The 25,264-nt window shown below is 37.5% G+C and overlaps 1 protein-coding gene across 2 annotated transcripts in view; it reads left to right on the top strand.

Moving 5' to 3' along the window:
- The window catches only part of LOC129730962 (putative uncharacterized protein DDB_G0277255), a 219,120-nt gene that overhangs the window by 13,037 nt on the left and 180,819 nt on the right, over nt 1-25,264 (top strand). Inside the window, exons 1-2 of one of the 2 annotated variants that reach the window (XM_055690635.1) lie at nt 1,485-1,501; nt 4,023-4,606. In XM_055690635.1, the coding sequence (XP_055546610.1) occupies nt 4,549-4,606 (58 nt within the window). In that variant the 5' untranslated portion in view covers nt 1,485-1,501; nt 4,023-4,548. Of the gene's footprint in view, nt 1-1,484; nt 1,502-4,022; nt 4,607-25,264 lie in introns of those variants that run through there. The other variant, XM_055690634.1, reaches the window with a different exon arrangement.

The raw sequence follows: 25,264 nt of genomic DNA, 5'->3' as shown, positions 1-25,264 counted from the left end.
CACTTCGGTGATGTATAAAATTGCGGTCCTGACAGAGTCTTATAGTCCAGTTTTATGTAGGTTTCGTCATCCATGATAACACACCCCACACCCCACGGTTTCACAGATTCAGCTTGTTTTGGATTTCGTTTTGGCTGCTTCTGCTTCCGACGGGTCTGCAGACCCATTCTTCCCTTGGCACGCATTACGTTACTCACCGAGGTTCCAAGCTTTCTCGCCACATCTCGTACTGATACTGAGGGATGTCGCTTGTAGTATTCCTTAACCTTTTTGTCCATTGTGGGATCAACAGGCCCGGGTTTTCTACCACGTCTTGGGGCACCAGTAAATGTGCACTCTTCACAATACTTCCGCAATGCGGTTTGAACTGCTCCGACACTTATACCTTCTTCTCTGGCTAATTTTCTTATAGAAAGACCACTCACGATGCCCCATTTGTGCACAATTCGCTTTCTTTGCTCGGGAGAAAGGCCACGCTTTTTCAAAATTTCGCACTAAATGTTAGAAAAAATGACAGCATCTGTTTCTTTTGGATGTAAACAACAGGACGCAGCCAACGTTTGGTTGAATACTGCACGTTATTTGAAATGACGGTTGATCGTAAGTGTATTTATAATTATCGGAACGGTCTATACGTTGGATTATTATCAACGTTGGTGTGCAGAGTTTTTTCTCTTCTCTCGGCTTACATCTGGAATAACTTTTGACTCACTGCACGAAACACCGTGAATTTTATACCACAGAAAGCGGGCGCCTAGGTCTCAACAAACCACTGTAAAAGAATTCTTGCAGCGGTCAATTTCACAATATCCTCACACAATAAGTGATTCCGGATTCTAACTGGACAGTACTTTATGTAGTTTCTCCAATCCGTTTGAAGGTAAGCACATGAAAAATCGGCAATTTTTGTCCATTTTATAATGCAAATGTTATCAACAAGGGCCACTCATATATTACGTAGACAGATTTTTGACGATGTTTTACCCCTTTTCCTCCGTGGACAACCGCATACATTATTTTTTGAAATTTTACATGGGCCGTGGGCATTTAATCCTTCTCCACCCCCTCACCTCAAAGCTGTCCACGTGACTCCTAGCTGTGAGTTTGTATCTATCCGTCGTAGCAAACATCCACAGACTACAACAGTAGGACTTTCAATACCATATTTTTGTGCAGTTTTAATTTAAATTTGTTTAGTTTAAATTTGTTAGTTTAATTTATTTTTTGGCTTCAAAACTTGCTGGGAGTTACCTGTTCTTAGGCAATTTTATGGAAATCATCTACATTTAACATAAACATCAACAAACTCTATCTGATCCTAATGATTATGTCTGCGTGATTAAATACTCCAAGTCCTAGTGCGAGAAAGATGGCAGTCGAGACTAGTAGATAAACTTTTGAAAGCACGTCCGAGGGAGCTCCGTTTGTCCCTGAGTTTGTGGGACGGAAAGGGATTCGCAGAAAGGAATTGTTTTGAACGACTCGGGAATGTACATTACAGGTAATTATCTGCATAGTTTCAACAGATTACTTCTTCGTGCTTATTTATTTTGATAGGTTTTACAAAATCGAGTTTTCTACAATGCACAAAGTCGTTATAAATTTGAAAATATTACTTTGAAGTTGTGGTAAACTGTTGCAAAATAACAAAAAAAGTAATGACCCGTACGAGTGAGGCGAGATTGAATTTTAAAATGTGTAATTATTAAGATCATTAATATTTATTACATTTCATTGGTTAGATTGTTGATCAAGTTGTAGTTGTCAGCCGTTGTGTTTGGGGTGAAACGGATTCGCCTTTGAGGAAAATCGGCTCAGAATATTCTAGATTCAAGATTTGCTGTGAGCAATCGAAAACTCGGAATGACAACTGGTAATACTCAATTAGTATCAGCTCTTCTTTGTTGCAAGAGTCAACTGCTGACCTCCCGCTTACCGACCTGCTCGCTGCTGTTGATGATGATAATGTTCTCTCAAAAGGCAAGCCAGCCGCCGGAGTTCGTTCGATTCGTTCAGTTATAAATAGAACTGTTCTGGCCAAGCCAACGAACCGAGCAACGTGGACGATGACGGCAGTGAGTTGACCTCTGATCGTTCACCCTCCGGATGCTGCCGATGCGCAGCTGCGATGCCCCATTGATCCCACTAACCTTTCCCGGTGCATTGAAATGTGCAGTGCCTCAGCGTACAGCGCTGAGCTCGAGTAGTGCAAGAGCCGTTTCGTCGGTTCTCCGGCTACTGATGCTTAGCCAGCAGATCTCAGTGAGTTCACCCGTGGCCAGCAAAATGAAAAAAATAACCGTTCTGATATTTTCACACACTACCATGCATGCCCTCAGTTGCTCTCGGCATGCGCAGGAGCGAAATCTGCATGCTCCTCTCTGTCGATCTTGACCATGTGTTCCGGTTCTGTTTTGTTTGGTTTGATATTTTTCGTAGTTATACCTGCCACGACGATAGTCGCGACGCGCTTTGCTGACATTTCGTAAATAAAAGAGCAAACAGATCAACCTTTCCTCTTATAAACCGAACGGGTTTCGAATCTTATGGGTCGGTACAAATAGCTGTATAGCTATTAACAAGCTATGTGAGTATGTGTGCCTAAAGATTACTGGTGATGCTTTCGAATTGAAAAGTCGTCGAAACCTTCCTATGCTTTGACGTTATGGCGTTAAAACGCTGTTTGGTTTTTTTCACATGTTGAACTCGGGGACTGTCTGATGGTTCGAATTTCAAGATAACAAGTTTAATTACTGTAGTGGGAGAGCTACTCACACTGCTAGGATTAACAAAATATCAGCTTAGATCTAAGCGATTAAGTTCTGATTTTCACTATTAAATAGAAGTGGTAAATCCAACGCAACCTTTAAGTGCAGCCACGAGCGTCCAGCCCTTGTACTCAAGCGCAACCGTCGACTCGCTTGTCGACTCCGAGCTGCGAATGGGCTTTACTACACATGACACAGGCGACCGCGCCGCCGCAATGACGGCGGTAATGGCCATGTGATAAGAGACATAGTGCACTGTATTTGGTTAGTGTGTGGGGCTACAGTGCACGAGTCATATATGAGGTAACGAGGTCACTTTATCTCTCCGCGGCGTACACGAGCAAGCTCATCGCGCACGTACGGTATTCCAGGCGGCAAAACAAGAAGAGGCAGAAGAAGAAGATTCCCTTTATGTCCCTCTCTGACCCGTTGGAAAACAGTTCATTTGTCATTCATCATTGACTGAGTATCGTCGTCATGATCAGCGGCTAGCTTAGATTATTTGATGTTTATTATCTGCAGTGTCGAAAGCGGATATTTCTTGTGCTAGAAAAAGTAGGTGAGAACCGTCATCGACAGGTCTAGTTTATATTTCATTGGTACAATACAACATTTTTTATGCATGTAGGACGCTACCCAGCTTTTCAATAATGTTAATGGTGTATAGTGGACGCAGCCCATTTTGACGTTTAATGAACGTCAGGTAATTATCACTCGCAGTAACAGAGTGATAAATATACCTAAAACCGTAACATGCCATTATCACCCAAAAGTTTGATAATCTGTGTAATGTCCACGGTCCATACAAAATTTTTAGAATTTATAAAGCGACCCCATTAAAAACAGACTGTGGTTCACCCTACAACAACCTGAATAAAAGCAGGGAGAATTTACCGCGTATTTTTGATCACCCGTTAAAATACAAACATCATCTAAATAAGATTGACTTCTGCTTGGTAGTCAACATGATGAACAGTTTCTTTTAAATGCTGTATCTACGGTAATAACAACGGTTGATAGTTGTGAAAATCATCACTTTGCCTTAATTCTTACAGCAGATCGCGCTTTCTGTGCTGTACAAAAAAAGGTGCAATCTGCTGGAAGCTAACCTTTGCTCCAATTGATGATCCTCTGATGATCTCCGAGTTTTGAAAACAAGACACGTTTTTCCTCTCGTTATGTAAATGATGCGCTCGCTTTAACTCATTCGATCCACACTTTAAATGCATACTTTGTCTCCATCTTTCTTTTCAGAATTCACGCGATTCCAGTGCTAACACGTACTGCCTCCGAAACTAGGAAAATCTTTGCCTGCGTGTGAACTGAATGAACTACGACGATAAATGTGTGTCTATTCAAATACTGATAAGAGTTTCACCTTCTCGGTGTCACAAGCTTACTTCTGCTATCGAATAGGGCTCCGTGTAAGTTCGTTAGTGTGCCCTCGGATGCTAACGCTGTTCCTGTCGTTCTACTGGAACAAGTAGCGACATCCGTAAACTATTCCGCAGTGGAAGCCCGAAGTCACGTACCTGTTTAGTGGCAACCATCGATTTCAGTGTAGAACCTTGCCGTGTGTGTATATGTTAGTGAAAGGGTACAAGGTCCTTATCACGTTGGTACAATCGGTTATCACTTCTGCTTCTGGTACTTATTAAGTGAGGGGAAATTTGCACGTTTGAAGCCTGCGAACCCACAAGGAAGGAACACAAAGAAAGAGAGACTTTACGGATGACCGCCGCTGTCGGTAGGCCGATTCGCGAACAGTTCCGATGAGATCATGAGGGAAGTGAACTCATCGGAAACGTCGGTAGTATGGCCAGCTTGGTGTTATTCAGGTGAGTGAATGTTTATGACGAGATTCGGGAAACCGCCGATTGTAGAAGAAAGTCGCGTTCCCTTTTGCAAGGTGTAGGATAAAGAACTGAGTAAAAAAACATGGATAACAGCATGGCTTATTCACATCTTGTTGTTATTTGGTTAGACAAATCCGTTCTCTTTATTGGTGCCATAAATAAGCTAACTTGATGTTTTATGGCTGTCGGGTCTTAGCTAATAAGGCTAATGGCTCTTAGTTAATTTGTTTTGGGTGAACCAATCTTGACTAGGGTGATTCATCTGTTTTCCATTAGGCATGATCATTTAACATATTTTGACATTGAAACAGAAAAGAAAAATGAAAGCATAAATATGAATCAAAGAAGCTGTAACATGAAAACAATTTTTATGTAAGACTAGCTGACTCGGCAAACTTCGTTCTGCCCATTTTTTTTCTTTATTTAATTAATTTTAAATATTCAAATTGATTACACATACTTTCGAAGATTGACCTTGCGGTTTATTTATAGTCTATAAATGCATGATGAATCGGATATTGGATACGTTCAAACTCAAAAGACAAAGCGAGAACAAATAGCTCAAATAATCGCATATTGCTGACAATTGAATTATTTATTCAAAGGAGGAATGCCACCTACAAAGACTATCTAAAAGAATGTTTTCTGGTTGTTTCTCTAATTCAAAAACAAACAATTTCTTGTTGTTAATAAGTATAATCGTAGGGTCAGAAAGGGTTGTGTATATAGACGCAAGTTTGACGTAGAGTTAAATAAGACTGTTTGTTACATCGAACGTACTGTAGCATTCGAGAATTATCTGAAATCATTAGTTCGAAACTAACTTCACCTTTTTAATAATTCTTTGCAATCTATTTGACACTAATAAAATAACTCTCTGAAACATCTGGGCTTAATTTTTTATTTCTGTCCATCATCCCTATTACGGAAATAGTCATATTTGGTGGTATTCGGCAATTTCAGGTTGTTTTCCAGAAATCCGAAGTCGTTAATTTGGTGCATAATCCTTATTACGGAAATATCCGTGTTTAGTATTATTGTACTGTTTTCCAGAGAGCGGATGTCGCCATCTTAGAATTCAAAATGGAATGTGAGGCCAATTTTTGGCATCTAGGTATTATTATAATCCTGGGAATACAGATACTGAATGGTATTCAGTAATTCTGAGCTGTTTTTCAGAAACCGGAAGTCGTCACCTTGGCTTTCAAAATGGCATGTGGAGTCAATTTCTGAGTCTGAGTCAAGTTGTGCCTTCTGTGCATCATCTCATTGTGCATTATTTTGAGCTGTATTCCGAAAAAAAAAACCGGTTGAAAAGCACTCCGCTTTATCTTCAGCAAACTGAAAGTAGTGAATACTCCAGGATCTTCACCAGCGATGATTCAGCGAACTTAAGCAAAGTTTTACAGAAGGGAATTACATTATTTAGGCCGAACGATATAAAAACCCTGAAATCTACTCTTCTGCTAACATTTGAGACAAAAATCGATCATGAATTTCTAGTATGAACTTGAATAAGTTTTGTTTTTTAGCTCGTTTTTCATGCGAATTAATAATGAAAATGGGAACGATTGTTTGATACCTTTCATTAATAAAATTTATTCAAAATCTCATTTTTGCTTAGGTTTTCTTACCATTCCCGGTTCCCGGGAATTCCCGGGAAATGAGATTTTTTATTCCCGTTTCCCGGGAAATCAATTTCCGGGAATATTGCAAACCCTACTTCTACAGGACGTGGGGATATCAAACTACCATAGAAACATGGGCTTCCGTAAACCATCACACGCCAAGTTTGGTTCAATTTGCTTGATTAATTCTCGAGTTATACAGATATTTGTGTTTCGTTTGTATGCGAGTCCTTCCTTCTAAAACAGGAAGGGAGTCAAATTGTCATTGAAATATTTTTTGCTTCCAAATACCTCCACATGCAATAATTAGTTCTTGAGTTATGCAGAAATTAGTATAGACCTTTTGCTCCCCTTCCAGAGTAGGGAGGGGTTTCATATCATCATGGACACATATCTTGTTCCCAAAAACAGCCACATGTCAAATTTGGTTCCATTTACTTGATTAGTTCTCTAGTTATGCAAAAATTCGTGTTACATTTGTATGGGAACCCTCCCTTCTACAGTAGGGAGGAGTATCAATTTACCAAAGAAATGTTTCTTGCTCCCATAAACCATTATACGCCAAACTTGGTTCAATTTGCTTGATTAAGTCTCGAGTTATACAGATATTTGTGTTTCGTCTTATGGAAGCTCTCCCTTCTAGAGCAGGGAGGGGTGTCAAACTGCCATGGAAATATTTATTGCTTCTGAAAACATTCACATACCAAATTTGGTTCCATTTGCTTGATCAATTCTCGAGTTAGGCAGAAATTCGTGTTTCATCTGTATGGGAGCCCTCCCTTTCAGAGAAGGGAGGGATCTTGAACTATCATAAGAACCTTCCCCTGTCTCAAGAACTGCTATATACAAATTTTCACGCCGATCGGTTCAGTCATTTCTAAGTCTATATGGACAGACAGACAGACAGAACTTCATTTTTATGTATATAGTTGAAGTAGTGTTGGTCAGAGGCGTCAGAGTCTTACGAAGACATTTTCAATTAACAATCGTGATAATGACTGTCAACAGTTGCTTTCAATTGAAAAACATATTTGTTCAATTTTCGAGCACTCTCTGAAATACATGAAAACTGCTCGAATGCTCTTGCATTGAGTTTGACAGAAGAAGTGCTTTTCAATTGAAAGGAGGGATACTAGATGTGCAGACTTGTCTGCAAAACGCAGATTTTAGAGTCCGTGTGCAGATTCTTATTGATTCGCAGATATTTGCAGGTTTACCATAGCTTTCTTCAGATATCAAGCAGATTGTTCCGGTTTTCCGAGCAGTTGCAGATATTTTTCAAAAACATCTGGCATTTCGAATGGGAAGCGAAAGTAAACTGCGTTACTATTTTTTGACGATTGTCAATTAAAAACGTTTTCGAGCGCTGACGAGAACGGAGGCTTCCATAAAATACTTCACACATATAGAGGAAAGAGGAACTAAAGAAAATCGAGATATTACGTGCCGTAGGAAGGAAGTGGAGAGGGGTGTTGTAAAATTGTGCAACATCACATGAAATATGCAAGATACAAAAAAAATCATTGGAAAAATTGTATTTTGTTTAATCCCTTTCTGCGAAAGAGATTTTTGCCAATGCCAATAACAGTGTTGGCTACGGGGCGCCAGTGATCAACAGCAAAAATAACAAAAATATTTTCCAAAATATTGATCAGAACCTGAATGACGTACCTAATGGATTTCCACTGACATGCTGAAAGAAAGGGTAGGACCATAATTTGCGTCAGGCTCTCTGTCAGTTGAAACAGTCATCAGTTTCATTTGAAAGGAACCAATGGACGCCTGACGGGAAGGAAAAAAACATGAGTTTAAAGAAATTTGACAAGATAGTTCTTGCAAATCAAACTATATTTTGTAAAATTAAATTCTTTTCAGTGTATATTTTCAAATGAAAATTCATTTGATAACGTTATTTTGCTCTAGTCATTATTAGGATACAGTCTCCCGGATGGTCTTGAGGTTTTGAGGTCGAGTTCCGAATCGAAATGTAGCACCAATACTTTGCTTTTTTTATTAGTAAGATACAAAGCACAATGGTCCAGAAACCAAATTTAGGGGGAAAGCTCTCTAGCAATTTTTAAGAGAAAAACTTTCTTTTACAAAGTTGCTACAAATGATAAAACGCTTATTGAAAAATTCTCAAAAATTAAGGTGACTCAAATTTTCGAGAGAATCAAGTATCTACTTTTTTAGTTTTGTAGATAGAAGAAAAATTTATTCTACAATGTTAAAGCTCTTTTAATTTTAAGCCTAACTTTGTCAAAAAGTTCTTTTCAATCATTGCAAATAACCGATTTATATCAATAAACACATTTTTAGCTCTAACTTGTTTATTTCAATATTCACCTCTAAACTGTCTTTGAACAACTTTCAGGACTTTTCAGTAGAAACAATTTGCAATACTTACATCGTGAGTATCTCAATTCTACTCAAAGTTAATAATGTTTTTCATAAAAAAATATGCGTTTTTCATTTGTTTGCCATTCTTGTTGGGGCAAACAAAAAAATATATCTCTAAGTCTTAATTTAAAGGGCACATTTGACTCTATATTTGAAGACATCTTTAAAAATATGTTATTATTTATATTTGAGCAAACTCAATTTAAAAACACGACAAAAATTCAATTATTTTTATATTATACATGTAAATGCACACAGATTCAGTTTTTGGTATTTTTTCTTGAAACTAGAAGTATTCATTTTGATTCACAAAGATCGACAATCGATTAACTGATTCAAAAGTAATTAATTTTTGAAAATTGAAAGCCCTTTTTTATGGTCACCCCATTTTGGAATTAGTAACGAGTCAACGCAAAAACACGGGGTTGTTGTTGTTTTTTTTTTTTTTAAACAAAGATCCATCTCTGCAATTTTGAGCACAGTTGAAGCACTTTCGTGACTAATTCCGAAATAGGGTGACCATAAAAACGACTTTTTTCGATATATTTTATTTTAGAAAATTCATAACTTTTAAACCAGTTGATCGATATCCGGTCTTTTTGAATAAATTTAAAGGTAATTATTTCCAGTTTCAAGGAAAAATGAGAATGAAAATATGGATGAGAAAATATATAGTTGAGTTGGTTTTAAGCTATATTCGACTGCTCTGTAATTTGATTCTCAAAAGAACACATTTCGCAAATCAAGCTCAACAAAGAGTATCGCGAGGCTTTGTTTGCATTTATTCATTATCTTGTTGGCTCATTTTACGTTTTTAGCAGTTTTTGGTGAGATGTAATCCACTTACCCCTTTTCATGAATTTGAGACTATGCGAAACATTGCTTTATTATATAGATAAACAAACTCTGAAAGTTTCAGTGCGATCGGAGATCCTTGATACAACCTCTCTTGTAAAGATGATTGCTGTTCTTGCGAACTTGCTCTTGAAGTGTATTCGAACCTATTGATCTCTCTGTAACTACGAAAATTGCTATGTCCTCCCTTGTGGAAAGTTATGAAATAGGTATTTTGATAAAGATTTTACTGTACGTGATAAAAACAAGAAATTCCGACGAAGCTGTTATGACTTTTATTTTCAAAAAAAAAAAAACCTAAATTAATCCACCTAGCGGTCAGACCCAGCCTTTCTCATTCAAACTTTTATTTGTAAAAATAGATTTACATGAACGCTTCAATCCAATAAATGTTCGTATATTCACTTTAAAAAAATATTGATGTTGTAATCTATACATATAAAAATGCAATCCGGTCTGTCTGTCTGTCTGATCCATATAGGCTCGAAAATTACCGAACCGATCGGCGTGAAAATTTGTATGTAGGGGTTTTTGGTGCCGATAAGGTTCCCATGATCCCATACAAATGAAACATAAATTTCTGCACAACTCAAGAACAAACCAAGCAAATGAAACCGAATTGGACATGTAGATATTTTAAGGGGTTAAAAATATGTCCATAATGTTTTGACACCTCTCCTTCTTTTGGAAGGGAGGGATGCCATTCAAATGAAACACAAATTTCTGCACATCTCGAGAGCTAACCAACTAAATGGAACCAAATTTGGCAGGTGAATGTTTTAGTGGTAAAAAATATGTTCCATAATCGACCTTAGGCAACATTTTGGATTGTAAGATAGCAACTTCCGGTTCCTGGAAATCAGCCTAAAATGGACGATTCCCATTAAATATGAGTATTTCCGGAAACAGAAAGATGCACAGAAGCTAAAAATTGATCACAGACACAATACGTGATAAAAACAAGAAATTCCGACGAAGCTGTTATGACTTTTATTTTCAAAAAAAAAAAACCTAAATTAATCCACCTAGCGGTCAGACCCAGCCTTTCTCGTTCAAACTTTTATTTGTAAAAATAGATTTACATGAACGCTTCAATCCAATAAATGTAGGTATATTCACTCTTAAAAAATATTGATGTTGTAATCTATACATATAAAAATGCAATCCGGTCTGTCTGTCTGTCTGATCCATATAGGCTCGAAAATTACCGAACCGATCGGCGTGAAAATTTGTATGTAGGGGTTTTTGGTGCCGATAAAGGTTCCCATGGTCCCATACAAATGAAACATAAATTTCTGCACAACTCAAGAACAAACCAAGGAAATGAAACCGAATTGGACATGTAGATATTTTAAGGGGTTAAAAATATGTCCATAATGTTTTGACACCCCTCCTTCTTTTGGAAGGGAGGGATGCCATTCAAATGAAACACAAATTTCTGCACATCTCGAGAGCTAACCAACTAAATGGAACCAAATTTGGCAGGTGAATGTTTTAGTGGTAAACAAATATGTTCCATAATCGACCTTAGGCAACATTTTGGATTGTAAGATAGCAACTTCCGGTTCCTGGAAATCAGCCTAAAATGGACGATTCCCATTAAATATGAGTATTTCCGGAAACAGAAAGATGCACAGAAGCTAAAAATTGATCACAGACACAATCTTGAATTTTAAGATGGTGACTTCCGGTGTCTGGCAAACAGCCGGAAATGACCAAATACCATTCAATATGAATGTTTTCGGAACCAGAGTTACGCCCAGATGACAGAAATTGATTTCACAGCAATTTCAAAGTTCAAAATGACGACTTTTGGTTTCTGAAAAACAGCCCAAAGTGACCAAATACCACCCATTATGAGTATCTCCGGAGCCAGAATGTTGCAAGAACACCACCATGAATTGTAGGATGGCAACTTCTGGTTCCTGGAAAACAGCCAAAAATGGCCGATTTCCGTCTGACATGAGTATCTCCGGATCTAGAATGATACACAGCAGCTGAAATCGACCACACATCCCTTTTTGGATTCTAGGTTGGCGACTTCCGGTTCCTGGGAAACAGCCGAAAATGATCGAATAACACCCAATATGGGTGTTTCTTCAACCAGAATGACACTTAGAGGCTAGAAATCATCTCAAATACTATTTTGAAATCCAGAAGCCAGAAGTCGAGGATATTGTCATTTCGCTAAACCCAATCATTTCAAACGATTTGTTATTTGACTTTGATCTTATCCTATAGCCGATTCGTCGTGCATTTGCAGACTTTTAACACATCGCAAGGAATCAATTAAATTGGAACGTTCAAATAGTACGATACCACATTTAAATTATGTTGAGGCCACATATATCGATCAAAGCAGGTATAGTTTTAAATAGTCTTTGAATTTCTTCGCTTTCCATAACTTTTGAGCCACATATCAAATTGTTATGAAGTTTGTTATTTGTAAGTTCGAGAGATGACTCGTTCGTATGACACTAGTTATGTTCAAATAAGTCATGTAATCTTTAAGATAATAGACTTCCGTTGTTTTATTAACAATTTAATACATAACGGTTGCTTAAGTTCGATTATAATTAAGTGAAATGGGAACGTATAGGGCAGCCAAACTTTTAAACCACGTATTCAATCATAATTCATCAGTTACCCCTTAACTAGCTCGTTCATTTCATATCGATATTGTTCAAATCGGTTGTGTGGTTTCTGAGATAATGAAGTTTCGTGATTTTCACATTTCGATACATTACAGACGAAGTTACAGTCCGATTACAGTAAAATTCAATAGGGTGTTATGAGGCAGCTATACATTTCATTTGACACTAATTTTGTGGAAATCGGGTCAGCCATCTTTGAGAAAAGTGAGTGAGTCCAAGTAGTCTTCGGAATATGTTCCTTTTCATAGCCTGATTTCACATTTTTAAACATAACAGGCAAAGTAATAGTCCGATTGCAAAACAAATCAATAGGGTCTTATGAGGCAACTAGACCTTCCATTTGACACTGATTTTATGAAAATCGGTCCAGCCATCTCTGAGAAACATGAGTGAGATTAAACAGTCTTAAGAACACGTTTCTTTTCATAACTTTGCAACCACAAGTTCAATATTTATGAAATTCAAAACTTAAGGGTTTTCTAGATAGCCCGTTCTTTTGAGACCAATTTTATTGAAATCGGTTGTGTAGTTTCTGAGATATTGATGTTTCATGATTTTCACATTTTTAAACATAACCTCTAAACTAAAAATCCGATTACAATAAAATTCAATAGGGTTTTATAGGGCAACAAGACCTTTCATTTGCAATTAATTTCATGAAAATCGGTCCAGCTATCTCTGAGAAAAGTGAGTGAGAATAAAAATCTGCACATACACACACACATACACACACACACACACACACACACACACATACAGAAAATGCTCAGCTCGTCGAGCTGAGTCGAGTGATATATGCCATTCGGCCCTTTGGAGCACTTTTATACTTTCGGTTTTGCAAGTGATTGCTATACCTTTCTAGGAGAAAGGCAAAAAGATTATTCTGAATCTCAAAATAAAAATTAAGCTTGTCCAGGCTGCCTATTTTGTCTGTTTGCCCTGTTTGTCTTTTCTGACTGTTTGTCCACTCCAGTTGGTTTTCAAGTCGAACAAAACTTTAACCAAGTAGAAAAATTCATTGTCTGCTCTGAATTGAACTTCTAGGGCAAAACTAATGGCGTTTGAGGCAATCAGTTATTCTGTTGAAGATTGCTGCAGAAAACTCCTCTTGATTGGGTTAGTTCTGTTTCGTAGTGAAACTGTGAACTGTGAAACGACTATATTTCATCGATCGTTAAATTTTCCTGACTTGCCACTTTCTACTCATCTACCACAATCCACAATGGTAACAAATTGGCTTGATAATTATCGGAAAAGCAATGGTAATGCTCTAAAGCTGACAGCAACACCTTTTCAATCGACACTTAGTTTTACTGTTTGATTCAACATTGATGGTTTTTTGCTTAGTTGTAAGACACTAATTTCAGTTGAACAAAATGTAAAATAGAGTTGACGGGATAATGAAAGAAGTAATTATGTTTTTGAATGTTTTTTTTTCTGTTCGCTTGTTACCTTTACCAAGTTTGTAGGTGTTGCCATAAATGAGTGCACGATGGTAAAACGAAGAAAAGTAGAGCAATTCATATACATAGACATAAATAGAAATATCAATTGATGAATCGAAAAATAAAGCGAAATAAGAGGTATGCTCTGTTAAAACAAAGCTAGAAGCTGTATTGATATCAACAAGTTTTATAGATAACTAAATAGCAAACAGCTTCAAACTGAATTTCGTAAGAGGCTTCCCGAGCGTACACGATCCGCCAATCTCATAACTTTGAATAAATTCTCGGAAATTTACTTCTGCGTGGCGATGACATCGGCTACACAACACAGACCAATCACAACAGCAATCAACGCTGAAAAAATAAAATTCACAACATTCCGACGACCCCGCGGTTCAACAGATGCCAAAGGTTAACTCACACCCTACTGGCGAACCGATCGTGCCGCAGACGCTCTGCTGTCAGTCGTTCTGCTGTCTGTCGTTGCGTTGCGTGAAGTGCGATTCTTCACTATCACATAGGAGAAGAGAGACACTGCTAGAGTCAGCGACAGCGGTGGTAAAACGCAAATCATTCACCTATTCCTCTACACGACCTACGTGTTAAATATTAATAGAATCAAGCCCGGTTGAACCGGCAGGGAGAAACATGACCTCTTCTCTAATTAGACATGTCTTGGACTAAACCTTTCGTGATGTCTGGCAATATTTAGTACACATTTTGAATTGGCCATGTACAGCAAATTAAACTGTGAGAGATTTTGAGAGTAAGTTTCTTAGTAAGAACGGTATTTAGCTGAATAGCTAAATTTCGGTGTTAATCGGTTGGATGGTAGAGTACACAACTTGAATACCACAGGAACAACAGAGAGTTTATCAATGGAAGTTATTAAAATTTAACCCTCTAGTGAGCAAGATTGCCTTTAGACGGGCTTCAGTAGAATCCTTATTAATCTTTAATAAATACTTCAACAATGTTGAAATAGACTTATTATAATAAACCTACCGAAGCCCGTCTAAAGGCGGGCTTGGGCACTAGAGAGCTAAATATTATTGGTAACAAATCTCAAACGGTCTAAAACAAACTTCAAGGACTTCAAACTTACTGTGATATTATTTTTATTTTTATAATATCGCACTGAAAATAATTAAATTTTAGTTGGACAACAACAGTTGAAAAATAGCTTGATGTGTTTCTATTTCTTGAGCAAAATAAATTGCACCTGATGAAGCGTCAAAAGTTTCTATTTCTAAGACATTCCGGCTCCAAAAATTAGAAATTAATAGTATGCTTACACTTATAAATTTTCGGATTTCATTTTACATTCTTTTTCGGAAATCTGTGGACCATACACTTTTTCCGTTGGAATTACTGAACAAATTTGGCAATTCTCTTGGCTAAAGCAAATCAAGTTCCCATCGATATCGAGTGCGCTAGCTTGATGCCATCTCTTTGTCCCATCGTAATCATCGTGGCCCAATAATAGCCACGAAACGTTATACCACCACCACCACCACCGGTTCGTGGATATCTCTAACGCTAGAAGCTTACCGACGATGATGGGCATCAACATCCGAATACGAACCTCCGGTTCCTCACTCAATCGCGCTTCGATCCCAGTGGCAATCGGAACCAGAAGCATACAGCGCCTAGAAGAGCGAATTACCTCCGCACAACAAAAGAAATCGCATCTGTGCGCGCTTCTAGAAACAGAAAACAGAAAAAATAAACGGTCTACCGGCGGTGGTGCTACGCGAAGAGGCAGAAGGAACCACCAGAAGAGGGTAAAAATTACACCTGTTTACCGCGGGAATTCGCGCAACAACTGATCGCTCGGTCGGTCGGTAGACAATCGACCTGTTAGCCAACGATTGGAGCTTTTGGGATTCGGTAGGACCGGCAAGGAGAGCGGGGCGGGGAGGATTAGCTAAAGATGCGGGGAAAGCAACGAAAATCGGCAAACAAACTTAACGCGCGGGTAAAACAAATTGAATAAATCGAAGAAATTGAGCGCGCAATTCAAAAATCGAGAGGGCTCGAACATCGAGAGTCGAGAGTCGAGCAGCTTTCCATAGGCTGATGCGTAATAGCGATGGAAGGGCTATTGTTGGATTGGTATAGAGACTCGAAGAGTGAAATATAAAATTCATTTTATAATTAAATTGTTCAGCTCTCGCATTAGGGTATTAAGTATTCCGATACGGTTCGATATAACTGTTTTCGGTTTCCTCGTGGTCTCCCTTTCGTGGCGTTACCTTGCGTCTGCGATTGGCGATCGTCGTTTCGATACGATGGTGAAAAGTGATGGCTTAAATGCTGCGGCGCGGAAAGAGAGGAAAAGAAATTGATCGCTTACCCGGCTGCCGACCCCGAAAATATGGTCAGGTGTTTTGGAAAGATTACCGCCGGGCCCGTGCAGCGCTCCTCGCCTTGTGGCTTATTGGTATTCTACCGGTTGAGCGTTGGAGCTGGAATTTCGGTTTCTGTGCGAAATTTTTTCACGATGTAGTCAGTGCGTTGACTGGGAAAACAACGGACCCGGCTGCCGGCCTTTACCTGTGCTGGCTAGGGCGAGGCAGCTCACCCCGAGTGAACAATAAAGTTTATCTCGGCTAATTGTGCGTCAATACGATTTATTTGGCGTTTCAAGAGCAGTAAGTGCAAAGTAATATTTTCTTTCAAAATAGCTTCATTAATTGATTGTTAGCATTCTTTAGAATTATTTATATTATTTAATTCTTATAAAAAAAAATAAAAACTTTCCCGAGTATTAAAAAAAACATAACAGCCGCTTCAAAAATGCTTCACACTGTTCATGATTGATCTAGGGTAGGAAACATATTCTAAGCAGCTTTAGGAACCGCCTGTGTATCGAGACGAAATACTCGAAATGTGTTGGTTGAAATTCAAACAGAAGTATATCAATCTGTTCTCTAACTTTTTCTCTGTCAGAACTTGTTTTCAGATTGTAAAACTAAGTTAGCAACCTTTAACAATAATCAATTAATGTTACCAATCGAGGGACACTATTCCAACCACCCCAAACCTATTTTTAGCAGTTTCCATCTGTTTTGCAGGCGTTTTTTTGCAGCACCCGAAGTGGCTCCTGAATGGCTGCAATATAGGTCGATTTTTTTCGAATAGTGATTGTTCACAGATTTTTTTGTGATTAACGGTATTTCTTATTTTCGTAAGACAGCTAGACAATCAACGTTTTCGTTTCCATCATTGAAATTGTCGATATTGATCAAAATTCAGGAGTTAAGGCCTGCTTTCTTCGACTGATTTAAATAGGCGCCACTGCTTAAGCCGTTCCCTACCCTACTTAATCAACTAAAAATCGAACATTCTTTAATGCTTTTAGCATTCATCGTTTTGATGGTATCTTTTTTCATGATAACGGTCTGTGGGAGCACCGTGACTTCATTTCACTTGTATGGCGATAGGTCGTTGATGACCCACTATCCAATGCGTACCCACGTCACTCGATCTTGGTCTAGTCTCCTACAATCGGTCCTCATACTCGCTGATCGGGTTTCCTTCATCCAATCTACACATTCAATGAGTCATCTCAATACCACAGAGTCATCGAACTCTGTCGGTCTCTCTGCTGAATATTATCTTCGCTGGTCGCTCCTCCTCCGACATTCGTGTCACGTGGACAGCCTACTGTAGCATTTCATAATTAATAGCTGGATGATATTCACATGTTGATATGTTTGGTATAGCTCGTAGTTCATACGCCTACAACACACCCAACAGAACACTTGAGAAAAACCTAGTTGCTAAAGATTTTAAAGAAGTACAAAGAATGCTTGCTAATGGGCGAGAAATTGGAACGAACTAGCCGCTGAGGTAAACCCGGTGAGTATGCAGAAAATAATGGCGGAAATTCCAAAGAAAATTCGCGATGTCATCCGACTCAACAAATTTCCTAAGGCAACCCAACTCCGAGATAGAGATAATTCATTTGTTCCGAATTTTAAATGAAGTAAGCTTCATTGTACAAAAGACCTTATTTTATCGAAGATTACAACAAAAATTGTCATGAATTCATTTGCAATAATATTTTTTTTCGCTGTAGATGAGTTGAGTGTTATGAACTAATACCTCGTTCGTTTTCCACGTAAATAGCTTACCCGGCAAACTTCGTCCCGCCCATATTTTTTCTTTCTTTAATTATTTTTTAATATTCAATTTTGTAATCAACAGACTTTCAAAGATTGATCTTGCAGGTAATTAATAGCGTGTATATGCATGACGGACCGGATATTGGATACCTTCAAACTTAAAAGACAAAGCAAAATCAAAAAGCTCAAATAATCACATATCCCTGACTATTGAATTATTTATTCAAAGAGGGAATACCGCCTTTAAAGAATATCTAAAAAAGAGTTTTCTGGTTGTTTCTCTATTTCAAAACAAACAATTGTTGTTGTTTATGAGTATAAATCGTATGATCAGAAAGGGTTGTGTACAAAGCCAGACCGCAAAGGCGTAGAACTACATAAAACTGTTAGTTACATCAAACGCATTGCTGCATTCGAGCGTGATCTCGAGTCAGTCGGGACCCGGAAGTCGTCATCTCGGGTTTCGAAGTGGCATGTGGAATCAATGACCTCTGGGTATCATTCAGGTTCCGGAAATACCTAATTAGGACATTTTAAGTTGTTTTCCAGAAACCAGAATTATAAACAAGCGTCCGGAGTCGATTTTTGGTCGATTTCTGTGCATCATCCCGTACATTTTAAGCTGTATTCCGAAAAAAAAAACAAAACGGTTGAAATATGTGTTTCATTTGTGTGGGATCACCCCCCCTCCTGAGTCGAAAGGGGTTTCGAACCATCACTGAAATGTATCCCCCCTAGAAATGCAATTTTATTCCATTTGTCTGATTAATTCTCGAGTTATGCAAAAATTTGTGTTTCATTTGTACAGAAACCCTCCATTACAGAGAAGGAAGGGGTGTCAAACCACCATTGAAGTATTTTTTGCTTCCAAAAACCTCCACATGCCAAATTTTGTTCCATTTGATTGATTACTTCTTAAGATATGCAAAAATTTTATATTTCATTTGTATGGGAACCCTACCTTCTACAGAAGGAAGGGGTATAAATGTACCATAGAAATTATTCTGATTCCCGTAAACCACTGCACGCCAAATTGGGTTCCATTCTCTTGATTAAATTTCAGATTATACAGATATTTGTGCTTCGTTTGGGAGCCCTTCTGGGAGCACTCCTTTCTAGAGCAAGGAAGGATGTCAAACTGCCATAGAAATATTTATTGCTTCTTAGAATATTCACATACCAAATTTGGTTCATTTTGCTTGATTAGTTTTAGAGTTATGCAGTTATGCAATTCGTGTCCCATTTGTATGGGAGCTCTCCCTTCCAGAGGAGGGAGAGGTCTCAAACTATTATAAAAACCTTCCCCGGTGCCAAAATCCCCTACATACAAATTTTCACGCCGATCGTTTCAGTCATTTACAAGTCTATTAGGATCAGACAGACAGACAGACAGACAGGCAGAACTCCATTTTTAAATGTATAGATTTTACAACTCGAGTAAATTACGAAAAGCAAGTCGCCTAGAAGTATGCAAATACTTTCGGGTGTATTGTAGCCGATATAATGATTATTCGTATAGAAAATTTAATTGCCTAAAACTGTTCTTAACATTCCAAAATGAGCAGGGGTAAAAAAATTTTCTAACAAAAACTTCTTCATGATGGGTACCTACGTGAAGTCCATCTTTGTATCGAGCACAAGTAAAGTTAAGCAGTAAAGTCTCAGAAGTAAGCCGATCAGGATGCAAAACAGGTCTGCGCATTCCACCAATAATTTCAACTTTAAAGCATATAATATTTCGCACAAGAAGTGTTCCTGCATGCAATTTAGATGTTCTAAAAGAATTGTACTAGAAAAAAAATTTGCTCGGAAACCGATCATGTTCTAGAACTTTTTTACTAATAGTATTAATAAAAAAATCTCAATGGAACATTTCGAACACCATCAGGAGAAGTTGTTTGATGATACCGGTAAATATTTGAAATGACTTTTTGTTGAAGTCGCAGATGATAAATTGTTCCAATCATTTCATGCCTTGTGCAGCGCACAATGTTTTGTCTACTGGCTATAAAAAAAAGTAAACTATTTTTTAAACGTGAGCCAATCTATGTTGGATAATTGCTCGCCGGGTTCGTCATTTCTACGTTTGCTTACGGGAAAACTTCAATTGGGCCCCAAAGTTTTACACCGTCTTCTGATTTTCATATATCAGCTGAATGAGCGCAATTTACTGGGCAAAACGTGATTTTGAAAATATGTTTATCGCTGTCATTTTATCCCATATACTGTACATGGGCGAACTGTCATGTTAGAGATTTCGAGCAGTTTTCATTCTTCATCTGCAAGTCGAAGGAAAACGATAAACATTATTTAAAAATCACGTTTTTCTCAGTCCCCTATTAAAAAAAACTTTTTTCTCAGAAAACGCGGCTTTTGAAATGATATTTAAAAACTGGTATAGTTTCAGGACCCAATTAAGTCTCTGTGAACTTCGCGCTCTTCCGAGCAGGCTTAAGACACCAAAATTCACAGGAACGGCTAAAAAGCTATAATTTTTCCTTTTTTTTTCAGTTTGAGCTCTAGGTCAAACTAACACAATGGTCGACACAAGCAAAATAAAATCTTCTGAACTCAAACTGGAATTTTATGCAAGATTATAAAGTTTTACCTTTTTCCGTGAATTTTGGTACTCCCAGCCAAGTCGAAAGTGCGTATAGTCTCCAAAGACTTAATTGATTTTTACCTGTTGGACCTGCAACACTAACTAGGGGTTTGTAAAATGAACCAGACCAACCAAAACCATAATTATTGTATGTTTTAAACTTAATAGCTAATCATTTTTGAGCTTTGAGCATATTTTCACAGTCTAGGATTTGCCATTTTTCCTATAATGTTCAAAGTTTTTTTCAATTTTGCTGAGTTGAGTCGAGCCTAATTTGATAAAATTTTGATAGTTGGAATTCACTTTGAGTCCTTAGTAAGTTTTTTGTAGCAAAAAGTTATTCAAACAGTCTTCATCCACATTTGAATCGCAATTAGTTGTAATAGACTGGTGTAACACATTTGAAGAAACAGACCGCGACCGCGAATATTCCTCGTATTTTCCTGAATATTCGAATTCTTTATCTGTCAATCAAATATCTGAATTCGAAATTCAGAACGCACTTAAAAATTTAGACGCTACGAAAGGTTCTGGACCTGACAGAATAGCTTCAATTTTTCTCAAAAACTTGGCAGAAGAACTATCTACACCTTTACTACACCTCTTTAATATGTCTCTGAAGAATGGAATTTATCCAGAACTCTGGAAAACCTCGTATTTAGTGCCAATTTTCAAATCTGGCGCTAAATCTGACATTCGTAATTATCGTGGGATTGCCATTATTTCATGCATTCCAAAATTATTTGAATCAATAATTAATGAAAAAATCTTTCAGCAAGTAAAAATCCAAATTACAACTCAACAACACGGCTTTTATAAAGGCCGATCAACTACCACAAATCTTTTGGAATTCATAACTTTCACTTTGACTGCAATGGATAACGGCAACCACGTAGAAGCTCTTTATACGGACTTTAGCAAGTTATTTGACAGAATCGACATACCTTTATTGCTCTTCAAGCTCGAAAAATACGGAATGGAAACAAAATTTTTGGAATGGCTGCAGTCATACTTAACAAAACGAACACAAATAGTCCGCTTTCAAATCTTTTTTTCAAACCCAATAGAAGTAACTTCTGGGGTTCCTCAAGGTTCTAATCTGGGCCCTCTTCTTTTTTTATTATACGTGAATGACATTTTCTTTCTTCTTAAATCAATACATGTGCTTGTATATGCTGTCGACATGAAGCTCTTTATAGAAATAATCAATGCAGAAGACTTCGAAATATTCCAGAGTGAAATTAAGGTACTCTACACTTGGTGCAACAAAAGTCTATTGCAACTCAACATTAAGAAATGTAACTCAATAGCCTTCAGCAGAAAAACAACACCAACAGACATTTTCTTAGGAAACCAACCAGTAGAAAAATGCAAAATCGTAAGGGACCTAGGCGTAGTCTTAGACTCCAAACTTACATTCATAGAACATTATAACACAATAATCAACAAAGCAAATAGTATGCTGGGCTTTATAAAACGCTTCGGCCATAATTTTCAAGACCCATATACAATCAAACTATTATATATTACATACGTCCGACCAATTCTGGAATACGGTAGCATTGTATAGAATGCTTATATTGTAACACATGAAGAACGCATTGAATCTGTCCAAAAACAATTTCTTTTGTACGCGCTTCGTAAGCTAAATTGGACAGCATTTCCCTTACCATCATATGAAGCACGCTGCATGCTCATAGACATACAAGCACTTAAAGAACGCCGCGAACTTTCAATGCTTTACTTTATCAATGACATTATTTCTCAAAGCCTGCAATCTTCTAAATTATTATCGCAACTAAATTTCTATGCACCCAGTCGTCAATTAAGAAATCGTAAAATATTTTCGGAAAACTCTCACAGAACTAACTACTCAAAAAATGGCCCAATAAATCGCATGATGCGTCACTATAATCAGCACTGTGAAAATATCGACATCACTATGGGCAGAAATCAAATCAAAAAACGACTAACTACTGGAAATAATGTATAGAATATAAGAAAACATTGTATTATTATAACTGTAGTCTACATTTGCTTGACGAAATAAATAAGTAAATAAATGAATATTTAGAAGATTGATGAGTGATATAATTTTCTTGTAACTTTGCTTGCTGATTTACAAAAACCTATTATTACAAAACATGTGTAAACTTAATAAACTTTGTTATATGCGTTATTAATTAAAGTCGCCATACATTATAGCATTAAAATTATAAAAAGTACTTCAAAAGCAATGAGTTTTGTTTTATGCCGTTGCTGTTTTACTTTCAAAACAACCAAATATTCAAATCAGATGATCACATCAACGGAAGTAGTCGGAAATAGCTCGTCTACATAACGTGAACTAATATATGTGAGCAACTTCTCGACGCAACATTCTTCTGCGAGAATTCTCCAAGCCACTTCTCCGATTCAAGCTGCAAAATCGAGCATGATTTTGTATAGAAACCTAGTAGACTAGGTATAACTATATCATCACCGAAAAGATTGGCAATCGACTTCCGAATACCGTACAATATCTTGTCGACCGTTAAATCTAAAATTATCGCAGATGATATCGGTTATAACATGATTATTTCGAATTGATACTTTGATTGCAAACTAGCAGGAGAGAAACAAGAAAAAAACGCCGATCATACCTATTCCCGCTCGCAGACAGAAGCATCGACATACCCACTGGATTAGCCGGATAAACTGCGGTATTTACGATTATTAATAACAGCGAACGGCACCGGAGCAAAATAAGAAAACAAAAATCAATTCAATCGTCCCTGTCGACTGCGTACCTGCAAATGTGTCTGCCGCTGTGTGTGTGTGTGCCTGTGCTCGTATGAATGATCATCGAAATGGAAATGAACGATCTAGTGGTACCGATCATCAACCGACCGATCATCAGGAGAGGAGATCGTTGAACACGCAAGCGCGCTTCGGATGGGATATTGAACGGATAAGTGCGTATCGAGAAGACTTCTGGACGAACAACGGAAGAGCTACGAGAGCAATTTTTCAGAGACCAAAGACCGTCAAGTGGAACATTCAACGGATACCGTCGTTGGTCCGTTCGCACCATTAGGGTCCGATGGGGTGATCCAATATTTCCAATCGATTTTCTTCAGACCTGAACGATCATCATCATGCCTCGCGCAAACCGTCGTCTATTAGTACCAACACTTCCCCAATGATCGCACTTATTCACAGCTCCATGCGCACCATCCAAAAGCAGAAAAACTCGAAATTGATAAATCTTGACGTTTGTTTTGATTGTCTATTTATCGATTGTTTGGCTTCCACTTGCTACTGCGCAAGCTGCTAGAGGGGCGGAAAAGCTCCACCTGCTTTGGCTGGCCAGATACACTTCGCTTTCAAACTCTGACGATCCGCAAGCATCATTATCATCGTGGCTGGCGCTTTCAAATTAGAGCTCTTATGCCTTTGTCCAGCACACAGCTTGCGCTTCCGCGGAACAACGCACGACATGTGCGAAGATTAGGCTTTAGAATAATGCGTAACCGCTCTGATTTCACTTACTAACGGCTTAGCGAACGGGGATTCTGTGTTCGCGTTTCAAAATCTTGAGTAATGTAATGTAATGCTCGTTGAATTCAAAGTTAGGAAAATAAGGTTTATACTCTGGACAGTTTTCAAGAAAGTAAGGTTAGCTAAAGCTTTCGCATCAACTAACATCATCATCAGCATTTAGTAGCAATAATGGTCGCTCGTCATTCTAAACTGCTCACACGTTATGAACATGGCAGACAAAAGCAAAAAAAAACCCAACGACCCTTCATAACACCTTAACAATTTTACAGCTTAATGTGAATGACCAAGATAGGTGATTAAAAATCTACAATGTTAGTGCACAGCAGTATATATCGTTCAACTTTTCATGAAATGTCGTAAAACTAAGAACTTCATGGTTCTATTTATCGATTTTAGCTGTAGCAAATTGCCACGCTGAATCGCAGTTGTTGAGTGTTTTTGTTACTACAATAGAATCTATCGATTATCCTTAGTGTCCTAATAAACCAACGTTTCGAGACTGATCATGACTGAGTTTTTTTACAGATCCCATTCAAAAAAAGGTGCTGCTGAATAAATTTTAAGATACTAGAAAAATGGTTATCTTGATTGATGTCTTCGGTAATATTGTAAATAAAAATGAAGTGGATTAGCAAAAAGTACAGACACTGAGAAAAAAAGAATGACACTGAAAAAAATGTCTTAACAAGCCTTAATAGTTGAATATCTCGTAAAGTGCTTTTCACTGCTTTTTTTCGTTTAACCACATTATAAAAAATGCTTATAACGTTTTCATTTTTAATGCAACCAGCATCATATAAACAGATGGTGTGTCTGCAAAATTTGTTGTTTATACTGTAGTGTCAAAAATTAAAATATTTAAAAGCGCATATTTTAGGATATTGAATATTTTTGCATTTTTGGATTTTTTCATCAGCGTAAAGCTCTTTTTTCAGTTTCGCTACATTTTTATAACCTTGCCATAGACACCATTTTTAACAAATAAACCGTTTTTCCAATATTTCAGGTTAATTTTCAGGTAGGACTTTTTAAAAATGCAGATGTTATTTTTATTATAAACAACGAATATCATTGAACGACATCTTGGAGTAAAATAAACATCCTGTGCAAACGGTCTAGGTTGATTTGCGAATATGCGTGGAATGTATCAATTCAATTTTTTAGCGACGAACTCGGTATCTTTCAAATTCAGTATGTATCTTTTATGTGTTCTGATTTTTCCACTTTTAATTGTTACTATTGCTGTACAGTATATTGTCTTTGAACTACAACAGGTCTGCAATATGAATTCTCGATTTTTCTGAAAATTTATTGCTTGTGTAATTTTAATGCAATCTAAGCTTGATTTTTTCTTGTTTACTGTTGGAGCAAAAACAATAATTT

Source organism: Wyeomyia smithii, chromosome 3 (assembly GCF_029784165.1).
Source record: "Wyeomyia smithii strain HCP4-BCI-WySm-NY-G18 chromosome 3, ASM2978416v1, whole genome shotgun sequence".
NCBI classification, from domain to species: domain Eukaryota; kingdom Metazoa; phylum Arthropoda; class Insecta; order Diptera; family Culicidae; genus Wyeomyia; species Wyeomyia smithii.
This window is presented reverse-complemented; position numbering and strand designations above follow the sequence as displayed.